At 41.7% G+C, this 25149-nt stretch overlaps 1 protein-coding gene across 4 annotated transcripts in view; it reads left to right on the top strand.

The window, feature by feature from the left end:
* TUB (tubby bipartite transcription factor) overlaps positions 1–25149 on the top strand; it is a 371865-nt gene that overhangs the window by 269075 nt on the left and 77641 nt on the right. For all 4 annotated transcript variants that reach the window (XM_019519628.1, XM_019519625.1, XM_019519627.1 and 1 more), the window contains exons 2-3: positions 17191–17242; positions 19498–19660. In XM_019519628.1, coding sequence (XP_019375173.1) covers positions 17191–17242; positions 19498–19660 — 215 coding nt within the window. The remainder of the gene's footprint in view (positions 1–17190; positions 17243–19497; positions 19661–25149) is intronic.

The raw sequence follows: 25149 nt of genomic DNA, 5'->3' as shown, positions 1-25149 counted from the left end.
GGTGGGGGGGGGGGATCTTCAGAGTCCCTGGAGTGTGCCAGCCTCTGACTGCACATGGTGGCAAGCCCCACCTGGCCCTGTAACACACAGCTTCTACACAAGTCTGTGGCTGTACATGGTGGCAGCATGCAGGGCCAGCCCCACCTGCCCCCATAGCGCATGGCTCCCTGCACTCCCAGTCCTTCCCTGCAGCGGAAGTCCCTGGCCCCAGCCCAGTGGGACTCTTACCTGCATTTCCAGGCTCGCAGGCAAGGAAGCTGGAAACAGCCATGGGATGGCCAGGCTCAGGCTTTGCCAGGCAGAGGCTTGTCCCCAGCACCTCCTGGCTCAGGGCTGGGGTGGGTCAGGCCAGGCTGGCATGGGGGGTGATTGCTTACAACCAGAGCTGCACTTCCTGCATGGAGGAGCAGCGAGGGCCAGGGCTTCCAGAGGGCTCACGGAGGGGCCCCACAGGCCAGATGGAATTGCCTGGTGGGCTGCATGCAGCTTGCCGGCCGTATTTTGCCTGCCCCTGTTTTAGGGGGTGCCTTGCCCAGTTGTCTTCGGAAACTGTCCCCAGGCCAGGCAGAATGATGTGTATTGCTTACCTCAAGTCTATAAATATCCTTAGCCATTAAAGTCTGTGTCTGCTTTCAGGGGCAGATCTGGGGGGCAGGGGAAGTGGCACAGTCGTACGCCGTTTGGCTGTGCGGTGTGTGCAGAGTGAGCTTTCTCATCTCACCAGCATGTCAGCGCTGCTCTAGCCAGAGCTCCATGTGTACCCTGAATCCTAAGCTCACCAGCTGATTGGGGTAGGGTCTGACTGGAGCCCTTGCTTTTGTATGGCTCTGGAGAGCAGGGGGTGAGCACTGCTGCTCTTTGCCTTCCCTCAGCCCCCCCTGCTGAATTCAGTGGCAGGGAAGAAGAGAGCGTGAGTCAGAGGAGTGGTGGTACTCAGCCCCTGGGCTCTGGAGCTGCATGAAAACAGGAGCTAAGTACTGCTACCGTTCATCCCCTCCTTTCCCCTGTTGCTAAATTCAGCTGGGAGCTCTCTGAGCTCACTAACATCCAGGTTTGCAGCAAGGGGGTTGCGGCCACATTGCCTTTGGCTGTGGTGCATTCGCAGTGTGCTGTCCTCACCTGCATGTGCGCGGCACTGCCAAAGGGGCTGTGGCCTCACCCCTCTCATCATAACCCTGGATCTGGCCATTATGCTTTCATTTGTATTTTGCTTCAGCTAGGTGGTGACTGGAAGGTATTCCTGCCTCTGCATGGTTACATATGGCTCTGTTTTCTCCAGACAGAATATGAGAAAGCAGTGGAAGAATGAATAATTATTAGAACAAAGTATTATTTCTCACTTGATTCATTGGAGGCATTTTGAGAGAACCAGAGACAATTTAGTAATAAGGTAGATAACATATTCCATTTCTGTGTTTGTTCTTGTCTTCTTGCTTGGCAAAGAATTAAGAGGAGACTTTTTTAGAATGACAGCAATCCATATTCAATAGCTTGTAAAGCGCAGGGAAAAAAAATCACCGGGGAAAACCGTTTTTATTAAATGAAGCATGTTTACAAGGATTGCATGCTGTCATTTCCCCTAATTTTCAATTTGAGATGCACATGCTCTCAAAAACTGTTCTTGAGAACCCAGCATGTTTCATAGCAGATGCAAGAGAACTGAGACTTGGAAGTGATTGGAAGAGTTCATGGTTTAGCATAATTGCAAGTCAGCCTTGAAATGGAGAGGTTACCTCACATTCTACCTTGTGTATATCTTAAGTATGGTCTAAGGCTCTTCTTACATAAAGAAAGATCTTTGTTAGCCTTGAAAGACAACCGGCTTTGTGAGGCAGGTATCGTAGTTGATTTCTGTTAGAAGCAATCTAAGTGATTAGCCTGGGATATTTGTATCTCTCTGTGTTTTCCTGCTTGGCTAAAGCATGGCTTCAGCTAGTATTAGGCAGTGTTATCAGGTGGCATTTTTTTAAACCTTTTTTTTTTTTTTTTTGCAGTAGAGCATGGGTTAGATGACCTTTCTCAGGTTTGAATTTTAGATAATCAGCAGAAGAGCAGAAATCACTTCCATTGTGATCTTGTATATGCTTGTTTGTGGGGGCTCTTTGTGATGCAGTGTGAGATGCATTTATTTCTTATGTCTTGGCTTTTAATTGGTACATTGCTTTGAAGAATTTGGAGTGCACATGGCTTTCAGTAAAAACACAATCAAAATGGTCACATGGAAGTTAATTACAGGACTGTCCCTATTCATAATGAAGGAAATAAAATGTAAATGATACAAACACCAAATTTCAAAGCATTGAAACAGAGGTTAAACTGGATATTAAAAAGCTCACACTCATTAGGATTAAATACGATATTCAAATTATGGAAGTTAAATTAAAAATTATAAAAATTGCAGGGTGTAATTAAAACTTACACAACATACATATTTTAGCAAGCAAGGAAAAATGGTATGTTGCATAGCAATGCTTAGACTTAGTTGTATGTGCCACTTTCAAGTAATTATGGAACGAAATTGAAGCATTATTTTGAATGAGGCTATTTTTTGCCAAATTGAAATACAAAAATATATGACAGTGTATTTTAGGTACTAGAGATTAAACTTAATTATGTCGGGCTCTGATAACATATGGTCCTGATGCTATACGGTTACATTCTAAAGTGGGTTTCAAATGCAATTGTAATTTCATGGGGGGTCGTTTTGTAAAATAGGAGTGAAATTCTACTTGGTATTAGTTTTTATGCCCTTTCAATATTCTCTGATTTTTTTTTTTTTCTTTTTCTTTATATGTAGTTAATTGGTTTTGAAACTGGATTGTGGCTGAAATTTGTCTTGGGCCGTCTTTTAAATCTTTTAAATAACACTGTCTATATGTACATAAACCTCCAAAAGGAAGAAAATGAAAAGTTGGTGACATAAACCTCCAAAAGGAAGAAAATGAAAAGTTAAGCCACTTAACAGGGCATAAGCTCACTCCCTTCTCCTATAGGTGCAGAATTTAACATTACCCTAAAAGTACAGACTATGCCCACAATTTAAAATCTCTTCTAGAGATGCTAGGTTTTTGTCTCTCTTTTCTCCTTCCTTCCAACACAGCACCAAGCATCCACAAGAAATATTGTTGGAAGTGGGGCAGTTTAGCGTAGGGTTATGAAGGGAAAGAAACATTGAGGAGGCCAGAGTTACGGTTGTGGTGTTTGGTCTCTGATAATGTATAGGAAAAGGTGTCTTATACCAACAAGGGCATTTTTGCTTCCTTGTTTTTGTGGATTTTTGTCAAATATGTTGTGTGTGTAAGCAACGGGATTTGACTCAACACTGACCATTCCAGATGCATGTTAGTATAGCTGAGTGCTGGCTTGGACCGTGGAGACTAGATCAGGCTCCTGTCATGCAGGATCTGGAGTAGAGCTTTTCACATAGACCACTTCAAATCAGGCAGAGTAGGGACTTGAACTCTGGCATCCCCCAACCAAGGCCAGTATCGAGACAAGTGGTCTCCAAATGTTGGGGGTTGTGTACCCCTTATTAAATTTGTTACATTCTGGTGGGCTCTATGTCTCCATGTTATCTATAACAGTTAGTCACTACAACCACCCAGTGACTTCAGCAACGCAAGAGAGATTGCAGAGTTCAGTAATATAAGTAAGGGTAGGCTAGTGCCATACCCAGGCACTGTTTTAAAAGGGGCACCCAAATTACAGGCCTCTGGATATAGTCTTTGCTGTATCCCAAGCCGTGGCAGTAACAACCAGGTGCTGAGACACCATGCTGCTGTAGCATCTGAGGTCTTTGAGTCCTTGGGGCGGGTAAGACTGTCCCCACCCCCAAGTTTCCAGTGCTTGGCATACTGTTCCCTCCACCCCACAATCGCCTCCCATCTCAGTCCCCAGCAGGGCTTTGCCCAATATGCAGACTTTGTTAGTTATGCCTCTGGTAGAGTTGTTCTTTGTTAGTTTTTTTTTTTTTTTTTTCTCTCTTTTCCTTCCATTCTTCCCTTTTATATTTCCCTTTGGCCTTCCTTTGTTTCTCATTCCTCCATCTTGCATGCCTTCTAGATGTGCATCGTATGCTGCATGGATATAGATGCCTTAATATGAGATACCCCTGAATGCCTAAAGTAGTATATAGTGCCTCTCTCTTTCCTATACCACCACTTCACATTTAAAAAAAAAATCCTGACGAAAAGCTTTGTGGATGGATCTATGCTATGCATTTTGGCAAATGTTCTAACCATCTCTAACAGTAATCCTAATTACTTTGCATGTTAAGGTTTGGTTGTATTTTGTTTTATAGGCACCACAGATAGTGATGTCATAATTAAAGCTGCCTGACATCTTCCATTTAAAGAGCCTGTCTCCAGTTGCTTATAACTTAGGCACATTTAACCTGTTCAGGGTGACATTTTTACAAGTCTGTCTTGGGCTGATTTTTTTGGCCTATTTTAACCAAAGTGTATTGTATTATTCATTCCTCAGAGTACGATTAAGGAAAACGTGCATTACTTGGAAATGCTAGAATTAGTCTAGGCAATTTTTAATTCAGTCTTCTTTTGAATATGCATCATAATATAGTCTTTGCTTATGTTGTCACATATATTCTCTATGTTATTCACCACTGTCATTGCAGGTCACTCATAGTTTCTGCCTCCTTTTCAAAAGCATGTAGCACAAATATATGGCACTATTTAAGTACACTGACATCTCTCTAGATTTGGGTAAGCAAGGAATAGTTGCTGAAATGGGCAAAAAATGAATAGGCCAGATTGGACAGCTGCTTAGCAGGTATGGAGATTTCATTAGTGTGCAGTAGCAGTTTTCTGGGGGTGTGTTTTTTTTTTTTTGTTTTTGTTTTTAATTGGCATCTTGTACATTGTCTGGATTTCCTATGTACTTGTTTTAACAACACTTTTTCATCATGATTTTCTGATTGATTGACAGTTAAATGTTTTACAGAGACAATTCATTTTTGGTGACATTCTGACAGAGCTCTTCCTCTTGGATGCTTTTCCAGCAGAAACTGTTCTGGTCTGCAGGGTTTGCCCACTTGGCTGAGCAGCCTGCCTAATGAACTGATATGGAGTTGGGAGCCTGGAGCCCTGTAAAACTCCTGCTTTCACAATGCTTCAGGAGCCTTGGGCTTCTAAGGTTGTTGGTTCTATAGCAGCTTGCCAGGTAGACTGCCTTGGCCTTGGGGTCCCTGGTTGTGGTGCCTCCATTCCCATTCTCAAAGAGTTGTGGTTGTGAAGTTTTCATTGTAAAACAGAATAAAATAAAAAATAGGAATATTAAGATTCTCTGCATATTCATGCAGTACCCTTTCTTGTGTACATGGCTCAGGACCCTGCCACAGCATTCCAGTGCTCTCCTGAAATGTAATGTTATTGTTTAAATCATTCAGTGATTGATGTCTGACAAGTTGCTTTTGATAACATGCTCCCTCCTATGGCATACAGTGCTTTGCAATCACCTCCATGGCTGCACTGACTAAGGCTCCCAAATGGTGACTGACTGCCAGGAAATTAGTAAGGAAGCCCACTTGCAGAAAACAATAGCTATATTTTAATGGGTGAGCAGAGCTCTCCTGTGTTCAGCTTGCAAGAGTGAAAAATCTCTGTCCCCACTGTGACATTCTGTAGCCACGTGTCCTTTTCTTAGGTTTTGAGAACTTGCTTGGTCCCACTCATGTGTGGTTGCTCTTTTTTTAGTACATCAGATAAAAGCACAGGAAGGAGAGATGTCCAATATCTAAAAATTGCTCTGTGAAACATTTTAAAATCACAAAAGCACCCTTCCTTAAGGATCTTGACATGAAAGCTGGAGAAAAGCCCCAAATACTTACTTGAAATGTCACTACGTACTGTTACAGATTACAGTATTTATGAGATTGTAATGGCTCATGCTTACAACAGTGGAAAGGGGAGGTTACTATGTCACCAGCTGCTGTCCTTCCCTCTGTTCTCCTCTGCAGGGGGAGCAGAGCTCTGTAGGATGCTGGGAGACCCTTTTAGCACTATATGCAATTAACAGATGTTCTTGTGGCGCTATGCTTTGTAGCACCATTTGGAAGTTCCTGTTTCAAGCAAATGCTTTTTTGTAGTGGTTGAGCCACTTTTGTGGCACTTCCAACGCTTGCATGTCTGTGTGGTTACACCGTGTAGCACTGCAAGGGCATCTGTTGTGTGACAAGCATAACATCTGTCCATACACTGAGACTGCTAGGGGAGGAGACTCCCAGGAGCAAGATCCAGTGAGAACACTGAGGATACATAGCAGGGAAATAGGAGAAGGACCTGGAGCCCCAGGATCACCCCAAGACCAGACCCAAGTTTGTCACAACTCATGCACACATAATGAAAAGAGTGTGGGCTTCACAGTCAAGTGTGACAGTACTGCAAAGGACTTGTGAATGTACAGAGTTTTCTCATATGATCAGTCCTATTGAAGTTAATAGGAGTACTCCCAGGCAAGAAAATTAAGTGTGTGTGTAAAAAATTTGCAAGATTGTGGCCCAGTGGGCAAAACGGTATGCAATATTTATACATTTTCTATAGATGATATTACACGTTTTGTACTTGCAGTTTGCTGAATGAAATAATAACTAGCTTTTAATAATATAAACAAAATTTGTTACAGTGAGTCCTTGAAGCTTGCAAAAAAAGAAAATTCTATTTGAAATAAGTATTTTGTTCTCCAGCAGAAGGAGTAGGTAATCTAGAGGTTTGTCTACTAAAAGTGCTCTCAACATTTCTATTTCTGTGGAAGATAAACATGAAAAATATTGCTTTCTTCAGTCCCAGCCACACAAAATTTTTTATTATAGGCGCCATTTACGTGGAACAAGTGACAGAATATGTCATTTTCATGCTCTAATACTAACCAGAAACAACAAATATTCCCTTGGAGACTGTATTCTAAAATGAGACTGTAAACCTACTTTTAAAAAATTAAATAGGTGCTAGGCTGTATCACTTTACTAATGCCACATGGTAGAGCAGGAATTCTTACTACATTTCTGTTTAGCTTTGCTAATGAAAGCAGCTCAGAGGTTCTAGCTAGCATTTCCTTTTCCTCATTTTCAGTGAACAAGTCTGTTTTCACATAATTCAAATAATTTAGACAAAACAATTCAGAACCGGTTCTAAATTAGAAAGGAACACTGTTTTTTCTGTTAACCAGTGGCCATGCTCCTCCTTGGACACCGTTGCTTTTTACCAGCAGATGATGTCATCTGGATATTTGGATCAAACCCTCTGCGTGCAAAACTGTCACTGAAATTGGCTGGGCTGTGAGAGTTCAGCACTTAAAAGATCAGCATCATAGTTTGTATGGGTATTTGATTTGGGAAGCACTCTGGGACTTCTGGGATGAAAAAGGTGTATAAAATCAAACTATTATTTTAAAGGGCAGCATTCACAACTTCCTACAGCTACCATTTGCATCTGTAGTAACTGTACCATAGATTTTCCTTTCAAATAATAATACTTGGAACATTGCATTCGTATATATGAAAGCCCATTAAAAAGGAAGTTATGCGTTATTAACTCCATTTCATAGACACACTGGGCACATCTACATGAGACTCTAATTGTGCAGTAGCCTAATAACACTGTGCAGTAGTGCGCCACAGCATGGACAGTGCTAATACGCTATTGCGCAATATTATTAGGCTACTGCGTAGTAGCATCACTAAAAAGACATTTGCTAGCACTACTGTGCAGTAACTCTGGTTACTGCACATTTATTTAGTAGTTGGTTATACAAGTACTAAATAAATGTGCAGTAACCACTGCAGATTAAGGTACATGTTAGATGCGCCCACTGAGAAGATAAATTGACACTCAACAGTATAGGACATAGAATGCGTCCAGTGAGCTTTCCATCGGACCCTGCCACATTCCCTAATACAGTTAAGAGCAGAGAGAGGTAGTTAGCTGTGTTAGTCTGAAGTTAGGCAAACGGCAGGGAAGGTTAGCTCCTTTATAGATTAATTTGTTCAAAGAGCAAATGGCATAGCATCTGATGAAGTAGGCTCTACCCCATGAAAGCTCAGGCCTCTCTGAATGAGTTAGCCTATAAGGTGCTTCCCTGCTCTGCCTTCTGCTTACAGGTAAGAATGTGAAAGGCTGCACAGGAGAAGGGACAGCAGCAGCTCTGTCAAGCAAACTTTTCTATATCCAGATCATCCAAGGCTTCATTATCCCTAGGAAGTCTCTCCCCTTTAACAGTTTTGGGATGCTGGAGTTGTTGTGACTCCCTGACTCCCAGGCTGTGACCCCCTGTATTCATCATACCCAGTCAATTGTGTTTTACATTTTTCTTTATTTTCACTCCCACCTGGATCACTAAAATGTACTAGTTCCATGCTGGACTTTTTATATAGCTGTGTAGAAATAATATCCAGGAGGTTCTTTTTTAAACGCATTTCATGGGGCCAGTGGTTGATTAGGGAGCTGAACTATTTCACCCATCCGGCTGAGGAACTGAACAATAGGACCTCTTCCAGGGGAAGGCTGATTAGTATTGCTGATGTTGTGATGTTATGTTCCTGGGACTCATGCCAATCATCATGGCTACATACATAAAATACTCAGCTTTTTTTTTGAAGGTACAGGACCTCCAGTTCAGATTTTACTTGTTCCAAGTTTTATTTATATACCTCTTCATTGACTATTTAACCTTTCTTTTGCACATGTCCACATTTAATGTTACAGAAAATCTGTTCTGTACTTGGCCTTAGTTACTACACATTTAATGGATTTACCTTCCTTTTTTGGAACATATTTTTCACCTTTCCACTCTTTCATTCCAAGTAGGGTTAAAAATAGCCCAAGCACCTACTTTCCTCTGACTGCTGTGTACTATCTCATTCACCTCTGTAACTGTACAGAGTGAATCTGTATAAATATTAGATCAGTCAATCTGTCTAGGGAGGTAGTGGCAGCCTCATTGTTTGGTTATTTAAAACACTAAATGTGTTATGGGAAACAATCCCACTTCATCCACTAGACCATTAGCTTGTTTCTTGCAATCTTAATTGAAAGTCACCAATCCAAATGTTGTGTGAAGGCTGGAAAATCAGGTCTACTTTGAGATGACTTTCTTGGGGCTCATTCCTACTGAGGCGCTCATCCCTTCTCCTTTACCATTGACCTCATTTTTATTGTTTGAGGACACGCAGCACTTTACAAGATAGGGCTATTAATGTCAGGTTGGGCTGTTAAAGCTGGTGTCCCTGCAAGCATATAAGTTCTGTGTCTGCAGTTCTTGCTTTACATGTTAATGCGAAGATTGCTATCCTAATAAAATGCTAATGCTACATGGCTATACATCCCATAATACTCTACTCTTGGAGCTTAGTCTTAATTGAGCTTCAGTCTTTCTAGTTCTTAAATTTGCACTGAGTGTAATTAAAAAAAAATGCATTTCTAAAATTCCTGCCAGTTTCATCTGCCCCTAAAGTCATACTGCTGGAGATGTATTTTGATGAATAATGCTAATTAAAATTAAACACAACTATGAGTTGCATAGAGTAACTACGGTTGTCATCCTTGGGGATTCAGTTGAGGTTTAGTTTAATAATTATCTACTTGAAATTGAGAAAATAATTGTGTACATATATTCTTGTTGTGATAGAATTACATTTTCTTTAGTTAATTCCATTGGCTATGTAATCTGCAGTATAGCTGAGCTGAGATGTTGACGTTTCTGTTACCCGTTTTCTGTGCGACTTCCAGAAGGAAATGTTGCTTCAGGCTAATATTATTGCTTGTTCAGTTGTAAATACCAAGAGCAGTGGTGCGGCGGGAGGAGGCTCAACAGTAAGTACCCAGTGTCTACACGTACCACTATGGTGCCGTTGTTACTGAACTGTCGTTTAGTACTTCCTCATGGAAGTACCAAAAGATGGCACAATAACAGCCAGTACTGTGCCATGCACGCTGTGCACTGTTATTTTTAGGCACTACATTGCTGTAGCGACACGCTATAACCAGGGTATGTGTCACTATGGCGTCGTAGCTGTGACATCACAGGTTTTGTCCGTGGATGCTACGCCGCTGTCACACATGGCTATGGCGATGTAGCACCATGTGTAGATGTGCCCAGTGTTCCTGAACTTAAAATGCAAGACACCAGAAGTTTTCCTGATCCACAAAAACTGAAATGTTGGAGTCATTCAATTTGTGACTTGGGTATTAGCTGACTGCAGTGACTGTTCAGAATAAACACTCTGAGACTAGCTCTTCAAATAGTAAATTAATTAAACTTTCCTGGATTGGCCATTCATATCATTGAGTTTTAAATTATTGCATTTAACAGTTTTTCAAGAAAAAAAGAGAGTACTTTGTTTTAATTATTGATATCACTGCAAATCTAGTCCGCTGTCAGCCTTTCTGCTCTGCAGGAATTACTTTTGCTGTTATTTTGACCACTACTATACTGTGTTTTGGACTTTTATACATTTTCTTGTATTTACCAGCTGAATCTCTGCTGATAATTCTGACACAAATATTATATACACAGAATGGCTGTGTGTATATTTCTGCCTTTCTCTTTTTATTCCCTTTCCGCTTCATTACTGTTGAGTCTCTTTAGGGGTCTATCGAGCAGCTGCACCAGAAGTGGAATAATGCTGTGCCTCTATACAGAAGCACTCTTATTTGCTATATGAATTACACGGTGAACTCACTAGCTGCAGAGCAACTGCAATCCTAATCACTTTGACTGTACAGGAGGTGCTATGAGTAAAAAAAAAAAAAATCACAGGAAGGAATGCAATCCTTCATTTCAGCAGCAGTTTCTGGCAGCAGGAGTTTGCTGCATAGAGTGGGGTGAGAAGGATGACTAGACTTCTCTTCTTGGAGGCTTAAGGAGAGACGCTGTCTGTTGATTGCAAAGGATAGTTATTAAATCTCCTTTAAATCAAAGGGTTGAGCAGTTCATTTTGGGTCAGGGTATCCTGGGAAATATTCCAGCTTGTGTAGAACACTCTAGTTCCTGCCATACTTTAACCAGTTAATTGCATAATATATTTAAAGTGTAATCAGACAGTAAATTCAGACCAGCCACATGTGCAAAGTAAATATTATATCATAAAAATGTCCATCCAGCTATAGAAAAGCCAACCAGCTACAAAGTTAGGGCTTGAAAATGGGTAACAACTTTGTAGCTGGTTTTTATCCAGCTTTAATTTGAATGGGTGGAAGGGCCCTCTCAGACTTTAAAGGTAATTAAAGAGACTTCTAATCAGGGAAGTTATTTAATTTAGTAACTAAAAGCGCGAATGTTCTACCAAGTGACTTCTAGTGGACTACAATATAAGGCTTTTATGGGAGCGCGGTAGGTATATTTTCTGGGGAATTTCCAATATGTCAACTTCTCACAGATTATTAGCATGACTGGTTTGGGAACACATTTAATTAAAGTTGTTTCAAGGAGCTAATTATGTGCCATTCCCTATGGGGCATAACTTCCATCTGGGACTTCCTTGAGCCTGTCAGTGGACTTTTGTAAGGGAACGAATAGCATTTCAGGTCTACTATTGGAAAACTTTCTGCAAAGCATTTTCTAAGGAAGGTATGTAGAAGTGTTTGGTTGTAGTGAAGTAAAGAGATTGTCAGCCGAATATGAAAATGCAGTTGGGTCATTCATTTCATGTCCATCATTCCAAAGTCATGTTGGTTGCAATGGTGGTATAGGAACTGCAGATTACAAGTAGGATGATGTAGAACCTGCAGTAAATATGCAGCCTTCATGGGTCCCACAGAGGGAGACTAAGTGACTTGTCCACAGTCATACAGGCTGTTCGTGGCAACACAGAGAATTGAACCTGCTCCCCAGGTTCCAGGCTAGCACTTTACAATCCTTTCTGTCCCAGTGCAGTTGGGTGGATATCTTGGGAAAAGTACTCAGTATCATTTGATAGTATGTTTTGTTTGTTTATTTTGTTAATTTTGATAGAGAAAGAAGTCTGAACTATTGATGTGTCAGATAAGCCTTTGAACATTTGAAGCAGAGGTTTACATTCCCATTCACTCCATCCTTAAAGTCAGCCTTGATCTAAGATGATCTAAACATGATCTGCTTCTTCCAGGTGTAGGCATGTAGTTTTTTCCAAAGAAAAAATAACATTTTCAAAAAATAGAGTTTTTAATGCTTAACTTTTTTATTTCCACTCTAATGTGATTCTTCATTTGTTCAAAATGCTAATTGTAAATTCTTTTAAACAGCAAAATGTGTCCTTTGGTTTCTCACTACTTCAGTCCCCTTCTGGAAAATGGGGGTAATATTGCCTGTTCCAAATGCTGGTCTGTTTCGGTCATAAATTGTTTGGTTCAGGGATTGTCATTTCTGCCTTGTGCCTAGACAGCAGAGCCCTGATTTCATCCTGGTTGCTGTGGGTGCTACTCTGGTGTAAGTGAAATCATAAAATGACAGATAAGGGACAATTGCAAGGGTGATTCTTTGAAATAAGATGTAAAGAAGTAATAGAATGTGCATTTGGTTGTCTAACTGGAGCATTTCTCATTATAATTAGTGTCATGATTGTCATCTAGACAGTATAGAGAAGCTAGATAACAATTTTGCACCTTGGTCCTTCTGAACTAGTTGTCACAGGTAATATTCCTTTTTAGAAGCAAAGCCTGCAGGAGCCATGAGCACAAGCATATTTCCCAGGTAGGCATAACAGTTGTGTGTTTTTTGAAGGGCCCTTTTCATTACAAAAATAGTGAATATGTGCATTTTCTCTTACGAAAATGTCTCTTATTTGTGTTTTTTCTGAAAGGTTTGTTGAAATGTGAACATTTTGCACATTTAAAGAGGCATTTGAGAGACCGCTTGTGTTAACTGCTGAGAAATGCATTGTTTGCATCAGGAGCTTCCAATTTTACACTATATTGAAATCCACCTGTGTGAAATGAAAATAAGTGTTGTACGAGAGGATGGTTTACTGAAATTCCTGCCTTTTGGACCCTGAAAGGGAATTTAAGGGGCTCTGTGTAATTTATGTTCTAGCTTCCATCAAGTGTCAGCTTAAAAAGTACATGGCTTTGTGCATCTTTTTGTAGCATTTTCCAAAAGTTAAAATATAGTTTATGAACAAGACTCTAGACTATTAAGATAATTATTGTTTTAACTTTTATTATGATAGAGAATTTTTCAAAGGTCACGGTGAATCTAATCTAGTTTTCACTGAATATTGAAGCATCTACATAATATGTTTCATGCATTGTTTAAAAAGTAGTACTAGCCACAATATTCTGATAAAAAAATTGTAGTGAAAAATGTATTAAATCAAGCATGGTGAATGAGAGAGGAAAATACATGAATGAAAATGCACATTTAAAAAAAGGAAATAATCCATATTTTAAAACTTTCTGATTCCAAGTGGGCTTTGAATAGGCTCTTACTGTGCATCTCTTAGAATATGTAGTTATGGAAATGACTCCTATTCAAGCCAGTCAACCTGAGTTCAGGAGCTTTTCCTGAGCTAGGTGCATGGACCGGTACTGTACAGATAATGAGTTGTTGATGTGCACAAGCTCTGAATCTTTAAATCTAATTTGAACTAGAAGTGTAGCAAAACTGAACCACATCTTCCAATATTTTATACAATACATAATTATCTTTCCTTTTTGAATTGCATTAGGATTTTATTATTGTATGGTATTTGTTCAAACACTAGGAAAGTAGGTTGTATTCTCACTTCTATTTTGCCTTAAAATTCACCATAGTTAGTTAACATGCTTAATTTAATTAGTTACACATTATATAGGAAGACCCGTTAAATGGATGACTTTTGGAGCAAGCACACTGACGGGGATTTTCTGACTTGCACATCAAGGATTCAGTCAGGCTCCTGCCACACACACACACACACACTCACTCACTCACTCACTCTCTCTCTCTCTCTCTCTCTCTCTCTCAAACTCATTATCCAGCTATAAAAGAACAAAATAGCTACAATTAGTGCTTGAAAATGTGTAACAACTCTATCTCTGGTTTCAATCCAGCTTTAATTTGAACATTGGTCAGGGCCCTCACAATTGCACCTAACAGACTTATTCCAAGTGCCTCATGGTCTGCTTCTCAGCGGGCACGTCTACATGCGTGCCTGACTGCGAAGTTGTTACTGTGCAGTCACTTAGTACTGTGCTTTAGCAAGTACAAAATGACTGCATAGTAACCACCCGTACTGCGCAGTCCTAGCATCGCATGGGTTGTTTCTGACCCTACTGCACAGTAACAATGAACTACTGCGCAACAGCTTGTTGCTACTGTGCAGTAGTGGCGGTGTCATGGTTCATGCCTGCCAGTGCTATGTCGCCATAGCAACAAGCAGTGTCTCCGTAGCTTGTCACTTTGGTGATGTAGCATCTCGTGTACACACACCCACTGGGTGCATCTATATGTGCAAATGCTGATTGATGGGTTTACTCCAGTGTAATTTACTCTGGAGTAAACCCACACTAGATAGGCATCTGAACGTGTGCTCATTTGGGAGCAGATTTGCTGTTCCTGGCAGCAGTCTGCTCCCAGCCCTGCACAGCCTTGGGGAAGTTTGGAAATATAAAATAGCAGTCAGTACCCATTAGCTCCAGAGGTAGCTGTTGTCCCACAGAAAATAATATTATAACATTAGGTTCAAAGCTGATGGTGACCTACTAAAATAATAGAAAAACATATCATGCTAAATTCTACCTTCATTATTGACTTAAATGGGATTAGACAGGCATTAAGTGAAGGTAGACCTTTATGCTTACACACTGATGTTGCTATTCTGCAATTAGGAAGAAACAAAACCCTGTAAAAGTTATGATCTCTGTGAAGCAGGAGGTATTCTAATCTCATCCCAATGAACAGGGGGGCTCAGGATGAGGCTGGGATATTCACATTCTGCTGAAACTCAGCTTCAGTGAACTAGTCTGGTGTTCATTTTGTCACAATTTACAGTCTGCATAATCCAAGAGACAAGGCTTAGGGTTTATGTAAGGAAAACAACCCAAAGGTTTATAAAGTAGCTATCAGGCCACATTAAGAGGTTGGCAAGAAGCAGAAGAGGTTTGTAAGTGTGTCGGCAATCCACTGTCAGCCCTATCTATGGCTGCATGTACTTACAAAGTCTAAAAATAATCACCTTCCATGGGAAGAAAATGTAGAGACATGTCTTAAAAGCATGGCATTACAGCATGTGGATGGAGAGTCATTACTTTGGGTCCCCTTGTGGTCCTATAGAAAATCTAAAGATAGATCCTGAGCACTAAGTTATCATATCTAGAGTACAGATAATTCAGCATATACCTGGAATATAGTGATTTACAGCAACAATAATTTTTCTGGTGTGGAGTTGGTGGTTTTCATGAGGTCTGTTAAGTTTATAATTCACTTACTATATCACCTTAGAGGCAGTTACACAGCAGACATTAAACATAGTCTGCTGTGTAAAATGAAGCAGGAGATCAGGGTTCTTATCCAGCCCTGCCTGGAGACATAACATATTGCAAGCACTCTGCCATTCTGGGATTCTGTGGCAGGTTGCCTGTGCAGCTCTAAAACTCTCCTCTGCTACCTCACTTTCAGAGCTGTGTCATTTTAAGAGGTTTGTGGGCTATTTTAGTTCTATACACAATGATTGGTACTTAGACACATTTTGCTATAGTCATTTGCCCAAAAATAGATTTTGGGAGTGGAGCTTCCTGAGTAGTCGGTGCACATAACGTATAATCCCAAGTATCACATTCTTGCTGTAAAAGGCAGACAGTCCATAATGTGAGGATAGCGTTTCCCAACCTTTCACAATATGTTTGAGTTTAAAGTGGATGATGCTAAGGATAAACTAATATCCACTTTGGATACTTTATTTAAAACCACCTACATGGTGGTGCAGTATACCTCCAGGGAAACTTGTATTGCTTAGCTCCTCCACAAACAGCATTGGATCATAGGCCTCCTGAGGACAACGACTGTATTGCTTCAACTCTGCAGCGATGACTGTATGTGTCTGCACAGTGTGAATGCTCTGCACTTGGGCTGTAAATGTCCTGTGGCCAACCAGAAAATAAGTCCCCAGCTAGCATATGCACTGTATGGGAGGTTAGCAAGGTTATCAAGTACATGTTATCATAGGTTATCAAGTCCATGTCCTGGTACAAGGGGAATTATTAGGAACATGTCAGAAGTAGGAGGGTGCTGTCTGCTGTGCCACCACGCTATAGAAATTCCTGGTGATGTCATGAAGTGGGAGGGTGTGTGTGGTTCAAAACCATCAGTGTCTTTCCTTTTCCAGGGCTGCAGGGTTTATACTGAAACTTAAGTGGCCTACCAGAGAACCTCTCCTAAAGTTCTTCTATATCTTGTCCCGTTGTGGCCACGTTGTGTGGGCATTTCACAAATGAATAAGAAATTAGTGCATGCATCTCAGTAGCTAATCTTTTTGTGGGTGTTCGATGTTTATTTTCTCTGGAAAACAAAGCAGAGTTAACAGTTTTATGCAAACACAATTTTTTCTTGTTTTATTTCCATTGGTTCTCAACACGTAATTAATGAGAGTATGTGGCATGAGCTTATCCACTGTCAACAGCAATGAGCAGTCTCCTAAAAGTAGGAGAAATGATGGCAGGGTAGCCCAAAATACTTGGGTGTGCTTTGCAAATCTCTGGCCACTAGAGCTCACAAAAGTAAATTAGGATTCCTAGTAAGAGTAATTCTTCATATTTGTAGAAAGAAACCATTTCTGGTTCTTCATGTGAAGTTTATACTATTAATTTTCCAAAGCTAATTTTGAGTACCACTGATTTGCTAAATAGCTGCCTAAATGCTTTACCCTTTTATGTGCTTTATATACAAATTTACAGTCAATTCCCTTCTGTACATGTCAGCATCTCCATTAAAAGGTGGTAGAGAACAAAGCATAATCATAGGAGCCTTGCAAGGTACTGTGCATTTTCTTTTCTGTTCTGGCAAAATCTACATTTTGAATTGTACAAACTTGACACAGAGGAATTTATTTATATTTCATAGGTCACACTTCACTCTTTTAAGCCAAATTTTGCAGCTTTAGTCAGGCAACATTTCCTTGGATTTCAGTAGAAGTTCTGTCTTGAGTAAGTCCTGCCAGATTGTAATTGTAACTTGGCACCGTATTGACTGCATATACTTTCTAATGAATTCTCTTTGCCTTTGCAGTGTTTTAGATGATGAGGGCAGCAGTCTGCGTCAACAAAAGCTTGATAGACAGGTAAGATTTTGAAGCCTGCTCTGGACCCATTTCCTTTTTTAATAAGTAGAGTATTCTCAATTGGATTGCTATGGAAACCTTTACTTATTGACACACACACAGCTGATAACTGATAGAATTATTGTGCCAGAAAATTATGTTTTGGAATTTTAGGTTCCTGGCCTTCCAGACTGTGCTACTTATGCTTATGTGATGGGAAGGGAAAGATTTGTGTTGAGATTTTACTTCTTAGTACTGTCATTCGAGTGATTCTTGCTTTTTTCTAAATTAGCATTGTATTGTGCGGCTAAGAATACGTTATTCCTTTTGGTGGACCATGAAAGAATTGGAGCAAAGCACAAAATACAAGTAGGGGGGTGGCAGCCAGTTGCAAAATTTTCAGAAATTTGCAGTAATTTTCATCTTCATCTCATTTTCAGAAACATAGGCTTAAGGTTGTTTGATAATCTGTAATGACTGCTGAGTAACCAGTATGCTTCTGTATTTCTATTGCATTCCTAAATGGCTAACATAAAACACTCATTCTGAAGATCTTTGGTGAGATCCTGTGCCTGCTGAAATCAATAAGAAACTTCCGTTGGCTTTGACATCGTTAGTAGGGCTGTGTGAAGCTTTGGTCCCTGATTGAATTCAGAGGAGATTTGGCCCGATTTGGTGCCTGAATCTCCGAATCCGAATAGAATCAGGAGACCCTTTAGTCTCTCTGAATCATATCAGCGCCTTCTGGATCGATTCGAAGAGATTCAAAAATATTCGGCTATTTTGACATAGACACAGCTTTAAATGCTTTTTTTCTACATACCTCTAGGTACCAGATGGCTCATGAGTGCTGTGATGCTGGGGTGCATAGAGTGTCCCAGTGCGGGGACTCCCCAGTGCGCTTGGCAGCAGACCCAGAAGTGAACCAGCAGTACTTCTGGTCCACTGGGGAGCACTCAGCGATTGGTGACTCCTGGGTTTGGGGGGGGACACCTGGGGTCCCCCCCGTGGCTGATCGCCAACCAAGGAGTGCACAGGAGGGCCCCCTGTGCGCTCCCTGTGTTTTCCACCAAGCACATGGAGAGCCCCTCTGCACTCCTGTGGGACTCTCCATCCTCCCCAAGCAACGCAGTGTTCATGAGCTGCGCTGGTACCTCAAGGTATGTAGAAAAAACATTTAAAGCTGTGTCTATGTACAAATTGCTGATTCTCCAAATCAGCATTGAACCTTCAGATCTGGATTCAGCTGAATCAAGTTGGGGACAGTGATCCGAATCAACAAATTGAATCCCTGTCCCTGATTCAGGCTCAGTCCAAATTGAGTAGGACCCAGATTCTGAGCCCTCCACCATGTTGAGTGGCAGCAAACTACCTGTGGACTGAAGTATTACTCAGCACAGCAAAGTATACCTTCCATGTACTTTCCACTAAGTAAACACACCACTTTTGCTATTTATAATAGCATTGAATGCCCTTTTTATCTTTATGTGAGTGAAGTCAAGAAAACACCCCCTGTACACGCAAACCACGCAGGGAACAAGAGAGACGATGGAGTGCTAACATTAGCTCTTGTTAAACCTGCAGTTCCACATGGACATGCAAATAGAATTCAGCAGAGTGGTGCTTCATGATATGTTGCCTGCCATCATGTTCTTAATCTAGAAGTGCCTGGAGGAAGGGATTGGATGGTTTTTAAATCAATCCCCAGCCTCTTAGTGTTAATACCTAATGTTTCAACTGGGGTGGAGGGGCTGCAGATGGAGGAGAATGTGTTTAATTAGTATTCAGAGCATAGAATATAATGCTGAACTTATGTTTGGTTTTACTGCTTGATTTACAGATTATTGGTTCTTGATTTTTCAAAAAACTTAAATCACCCTTTTCATGCCTTGTGCTTGTGGTCCTCATGTTATTGGTTCACAGCTTGTGCTTTCCCTGCTGGCCTCCCAAAGGATGTTGTTTCTAAGCAGGCTCTGACAGTTGCTAGACTGCTTAGAAACATCTATTTTAACTATCTGACGCTTTCAACCGAGTGTTTTAGAAAAGCTTTCTATAGTGTAGTATCACAAACAGAATCCCAATAGATTGTGGTCCTGCCACTTGAAAAATAGTACACTTCCAGGGAAGTAGCTGTAAAGGTGTTGTGATTCTTAAGGAAGTGTTACTGTCCAAAGTCAAATAACATGCATTTAACTACAGCTTGCAGAGCTTCAGATTCCTGTATATGACTAGCATTTACTCTAATAGTAAAGTACTTTTCTTTGTATTTTCCCCAGCGAGCATTGTTAGAACAGAAGCAGAAAAAAAAGCGCCAGGAGCCACTAATGGTTCAGTCCAATGTGGACAGCCGTACTAGAACACGCAGAACGAAACATTCAGAGGAACAAGCGCCGTTGGTTGAATCCTATCTTAACAGCAACAGCAGCACCATTTACCATGGTATATTAACATAACCTATTGCATGCATGTTTACTAGACGTAGTACAATATTGTCAAAAAATTGAAGTAAACTTGTGGGAACAAGAATGTAATTTTTTAATGAAAGCTTTTATTTGGCTATGGGAATGAAAATAACAATAAAAACGTAGAACTTCGAGGGATAGATTCACAATCCCAACGGCTTTTTAGGTGTCAAGTTCAATAGTTAGGTGCCACTGGAATTCCTAAAACCTATGCTCAGCTGCCCCCTACCATAGAGGTGTGTAAGTTTTTGCTGGTAAAGTCACATAGGATGTATAAAATAAATGCCAAACAGCTTAGGTCTTGAGAGACCTATACAGCTTGGCATCTGTTTGTCTGGGCCCTAGCAGGGCTAACAAACTAGCTGGTCCCCCCTCATGGTCCTTATCCGTGGAGTGCAAACTGATAGACATTCTCAAAGCACATCTGACTCCATGGCAATGTTAGGAGACAGGACAAGGGGGTGGTGGTGGGTGGTGCTCTTTTGTCCAGTAACCAAGACAGAGGAGATCTCCACTCATTTGCCTTCAGGGATCTGAACCCATGTCTTCCACCTCCTACCAGAAAAGTCTAACCAGCAGACCATACAATATTCTGAGCTTGGGTTCCTTCAGTATCTTAAGGACTGTATGGTCCAGTGTTTAGTGCTTCTACCCTTGCTCCAATGGCTGTTTACATATTTTTATATGAAACAGAACACCCCCAAAAGGTGTAATTGAGAGAGATCCACTCCAGGACATCCTTAGACCCTTGCAGGTGGGATACTTTCCCAAGACAGGGGTTCCATTCCTAAGAGGCAGTATCTCTATTAGTAATTTAGGAAAACAAGGGTGCAGGGCTTCCTTCTCTGTTGTCTGCAAAAAAGGGGGTTGACTTGGGCAGCTAATTCCAGGGTTTATGACTGTGAATCCCAGCTAGTCGCACCCTTCATCCACATTTCTGAGTAGCAGCTACTTATTCTTCAGTGTGGCTTCTGTAAATCCTGTTTATAGTTACCTAACTACATACGTGGTACAGGGAGAAGTAATGTAATGGGGGACAGGGACCCAGGCACCTTCTCAAGCACCCATTTAGAGGAGGTGCAGAAATGGCAGCTGCTGCTGCAGCTGACCTGATTTCTGCTGTCACCTGTGCTGCCACCCATGCTACCACTGCTGCCCAGGTTGATACACCTCTGAAAGGAAGGATAGCCACCTAATTTGGAGTTGTGAATTCAAGTGGGAAAGAAGGCACCCACAAATCTCGCTCCCAAATACTCATTATCCTAGCTTTAATATTTTTTTGACTGAACACTTTCATTGTTGTTTTACAGTTGCTTGGATTCCAGCTCTCCTTTTAATAAACTTCATTTACCATACATTATATTCACCTTTGTCATCTGATTTCAGTATTTCATAAAAGATTGTTTTTTTGTGTGCAGTAAGAAAATATGCTTACTAAAAGCATCTGAGGGACTGTGAGAAATGTATAGTTGAATGGGAATATTTTTCCCTTCTGTGGAATTGATTCATTGAAGATTCAGAATACACAGGCTATGAACAAAAGGGGTTTGAATTGTGAACCTCTTTTTAACATGTTTCTAAAAACTACATAAGCCACAGCAAATTATCTCTGGACTAGAACACATTATTTTCTCACACAGTTGGAGAGAAGAGCGTGTCAAAATTGAACCTAATTTTTTTTTTATCCCAGCTGTCTAAGAAGCAGATTTTGCACAGAATTTTATGGAAATATTTTCCTTAGCATTTCTTTAGCTGCAGAAAATAGAAAGTTTCTTTTCATCCTCTTCCCACCATCACAGGTTATCAGAAGTGCAAAGCCTTAGACTGAGAAAAGCTGTTTTATGATACCCAGGAACAATTGTATTCAGAGCCTTCTTTATATAAAGTGGGAAAACAAGGTTTTAACTCAGCTACAGGCCAGAGAAACCAGACATTATCCTCTCACCATCAAAAGTGAAATCCTTATTTACAAAATCTGGACTGAGTTCTGTAACAGCTTGTACCCTGGGCAGTCCTCTGATGTCAGCAAAGCTTCCCAAGGTGTCAGAATTTGGCGCTTCATATCACATCACATCACATCATTTCACTTCTTCCAGGTGCTTCTTTGCAATGATTATTCACTTCTTATCCTCAGAGCACTTCATTATAAATTCTCTTACAAACTCAGCCACCAAAGAGTGTTGGTGGGTAACACAAACTTTGAGATGACTTCCTTTTTAATTCTTTATTTTTTTACAAGTTTCTTTAAGCCATTAAATGGGATATGGTTCTTCCTACATCTGACATGCACAGGATAAGTAAGTAAGGTAGATGAAATGTCATAGAACTGAAAAGAGATATGTTTGTTTCTCATATTTGGTCCACGGTTTGTTAAGCTTTGGAGGACAGCTGCCCTTGTAATAAACTGCTTGTTCAGTTATCAAAAGCTTCAACTAAGCCGTATTTAATTACCCAATAAAGTATTTTATTTCCTTATAAAATCTTCTGTCAGGAGCATTATTTTTGAAAACTTTGAAAGAACTCCAAACTCTCCTTTTTTGGGGTGGCTATATTTCATACTGTGCGTGGTACTTGAGGGGACACTAATTACATGGTGTGGGTTTAGGTCTTGCTGGCCATTTTAAATTACTGGATTCAGTTCCAGTTTTTGCCTTTTTTTCCCTTCTTTAATGAAAACATTTATATGTGGGAGTATTAGCTGTATGAGACAGCTGGGTTGTATATAAAGAAGAGGTCTGCTCTTTTCCATTCATTTGGTTTTTTAATGGGCAAGCATAAAAATGACTCTTTTGATGGGAATTGGCAGTCTAGTGAATAAACTGTATTGACTGTGTGAGCACGCAGGCAAGATCTGTTCCTGTACAGGAAGCACTGCAAACAACTTTTTTCCCATATCTACCACCCCCTAATATTTTCCTGTGTAATTTCTGTCCATTAGCTTTGGCAGGAAGGTATGACCCATGAATGCTTGTTGAATTTGATGAGTAAAATGAAGCTTGTTTCTCATGGGAGTGTGCATGAATAAATTATGGGACCTTTACGTAATACTTTGAGCAAAAGGGGTCAGGGACAGGCCAGCAGGATTTCTCTTACTTCCACCATGTTAGAGCTTGTCTACACAGGGAAGTTGAATGCTACAGTGAAATAAATGAACATTATTCCAGAATAGAAGTCACTTTGTCAGCAATTATGCTGGAATAAAGCCAATTTTGTGCTGGAACAGAGTGTCCATGCAGGAAGCTATTCCAAAATAGTTATAGGAGAATAACTTTCTGCTCTGGTTATGCTGGTGTGCAGTTTCCCCATGTACAGAGGGCCTTGGTTGCTGTTAGAAACCTGCAGTGCATTTCAGGCTGATTGCTGCTAATCTGTTGATTGCAGGTCCTGCATTCAGGATTGAGTCTATGGGAGGTGAGAGTAGGTCAGAGACTAGAAGGGAGCCAATTAAAGACTGAGGCTGAATTAAGCTTGGTGCCTCTTGAAAAGCAGAGATAAGCAAAAGAAGCTTTACTGCATTTTGGTGCTGGTCTGTATCAGACCTCTCCGAGGCCATTTGTGTGTGCTGGAGCCAGTGTGCAAGCCAGTCTAGTAGGGTGCTGCCTGCAGTGCGCACCCTATGCTGGTTATAAGCACCAACCACAGCACTGCAAGCCCTGGAGTTGGACTGGTGCGTGCTGCACATGACATGAGGGTGCCCATTGGTCCTGTTGTATCCTGGACTGTCCTGTTTTTAAAACCCTCTATCCCCTGTCCACTTCTAAATGAGGAAGTGACTGCAAAAAGTCCTGTTTTTCAGTTTGTTGATAGAAATATATGTCAGTCATTTGTCCTCAGGATTCTATTGGCTGCATCTAGAGGCAGGGCGGTGCATAGCCAGGAGGAGCAGGGTTTTAAGCCAGGTAGGGAGGGAGGAAGGTAGTCTCTTTGTGGTGGCCTCACCTCTTGCTGCTGACTGGCCAAGAAGGCAGTGACCCCATCCCTCACTGGTGATTGGCTGAGGGGGCTAGTGGTTCTCTCCCCGGAGATGTCCTGTATTCTGGGGATGTGTCACTGGCCACTCTACATGACATAGCTTTGATCCAGCACTGTGGCACTGCATGGCCACAGGGCCAACACTACATGTGGTGTCCCACTAGGCCAGCTCTGGAACTAGTGCGTAGGGTCAGTCCAATGGCTCTGGCACAGGAAGTGTGCGCCTTGGAGTAAGTCCCTGTGCTGTGAGCAGTGCCTGTGGCACTGGGTCCAGCCGACGCACCAGATTGGCTCCTTACATCACATCTGGTGTGAGAGGTTAGTCAGGATCCACTGCCTGGATCATATGGCTCCAAATCTGGCCCATGGATCTTATGTTGCACCCTCCCTGCCCTAGGGTTTTCTTTCTGTCACTTACCTGTCACGTCTTGATGCAATCTGGATCTCTTGGGAGGTAGTTTGGAGGTACCTGGCGGGAAGTGAATCTGGTGCCAGTAGACCAGGGGTAGGCAATTATTTTGGTTGGAGAGCTTAACGAGTTTTGTTGAGCTGTTGAGGGCTGCAAAAGTAGCCCCGCCCCTTGACAAGTGTCCCACCCCCTGGTTGCCATCTTGGGACCGGAAGTCTCATCCCTAACCTTTGCCACTGGAAGTCCCTCGCCTTGCCCCAAAAGTACTCCTTTTGGAGGGGGGGGAGGCCGCTATCTTGAACCCAGAAAAAAAACAAATCATATACTAAAAAAATCAAACATCTACTATGACTTACTTTAATTTTATTTTTAAAAAATTGTCCTGATTTATGTGCATTTGTGTAGTGTATCTAGAGGTGATTGCTGATAGCTCAAAATGCAATCTTACTTTTGTATAGTGTGTGTGTGGGGGGTAAGAGGTTTTATGTGGTTGGGGGTTGGAAAGTGGGTATGATGGGAGGAGGGTGGGTGTGGGGTATGTGGTTGGGGTGTGGGAGAGTGTGGGTATGGTGGAGGGGTGGGAGTGTATGTGGGTGGGTGTGTATGGGGGCATCACAGAGTCCCTGGATTGTATGAGTCCCTGGAACTGCATGTGGTGGTAGCAAGTGGGGCCAGCCCTGCCCAGCCCCATAGCGCGCAGCTCCCTGCATTCCTACCGCAGCCCCTACCCACAGGTGGTGGCAGTGGGTGGGGCCAGCCCTACCTGGTCCTGTAGCACACAGCTCCCGCCCAAGTCCCTGGCTGCACATGGCAGTAGCACACAGGGCCAGCCCCACCTGGCCCAATGACACTCCTGCCCAAGTCCCTAGCTGTACATGGTGGCACTGTGTGAGGTCAGCCTCACCCAGCCCCATAGCTGCAGCTCCTGTGCTCCTACCCCAGTCCCCAGCTGCACATGATGGCAGTGGGCAGGGTCAGCCCCATCCAGCCCCACAGTGTGCAGCTCCCACCTGAGTCCCTGACTGTATGTCGTTGCAGTGTGCGGAGCCAGCCTGACCCAGCCCGATAGCGCACAGCTACTGCAG

Source organism: Gavialis gangeticus, unplaced genomic scaffold (assembly GCF_001723915.1).
Source record: "Gavialis gangeticus isolate Ggan-Ray unplaced genomic scaffold, GavGan_comp1, whole genome shotgun sequence".
NCBI lineage: Eukaryota > Metazoa > Chordata > Crocodylia > Gavialidae > Gavialis > Gavialis gangeticus.
The sequence above is the reverse complement of the archived record's forward strand: the minus strand, read 5'-3'. Positions and strand labels throughout refer to the sequence as shown.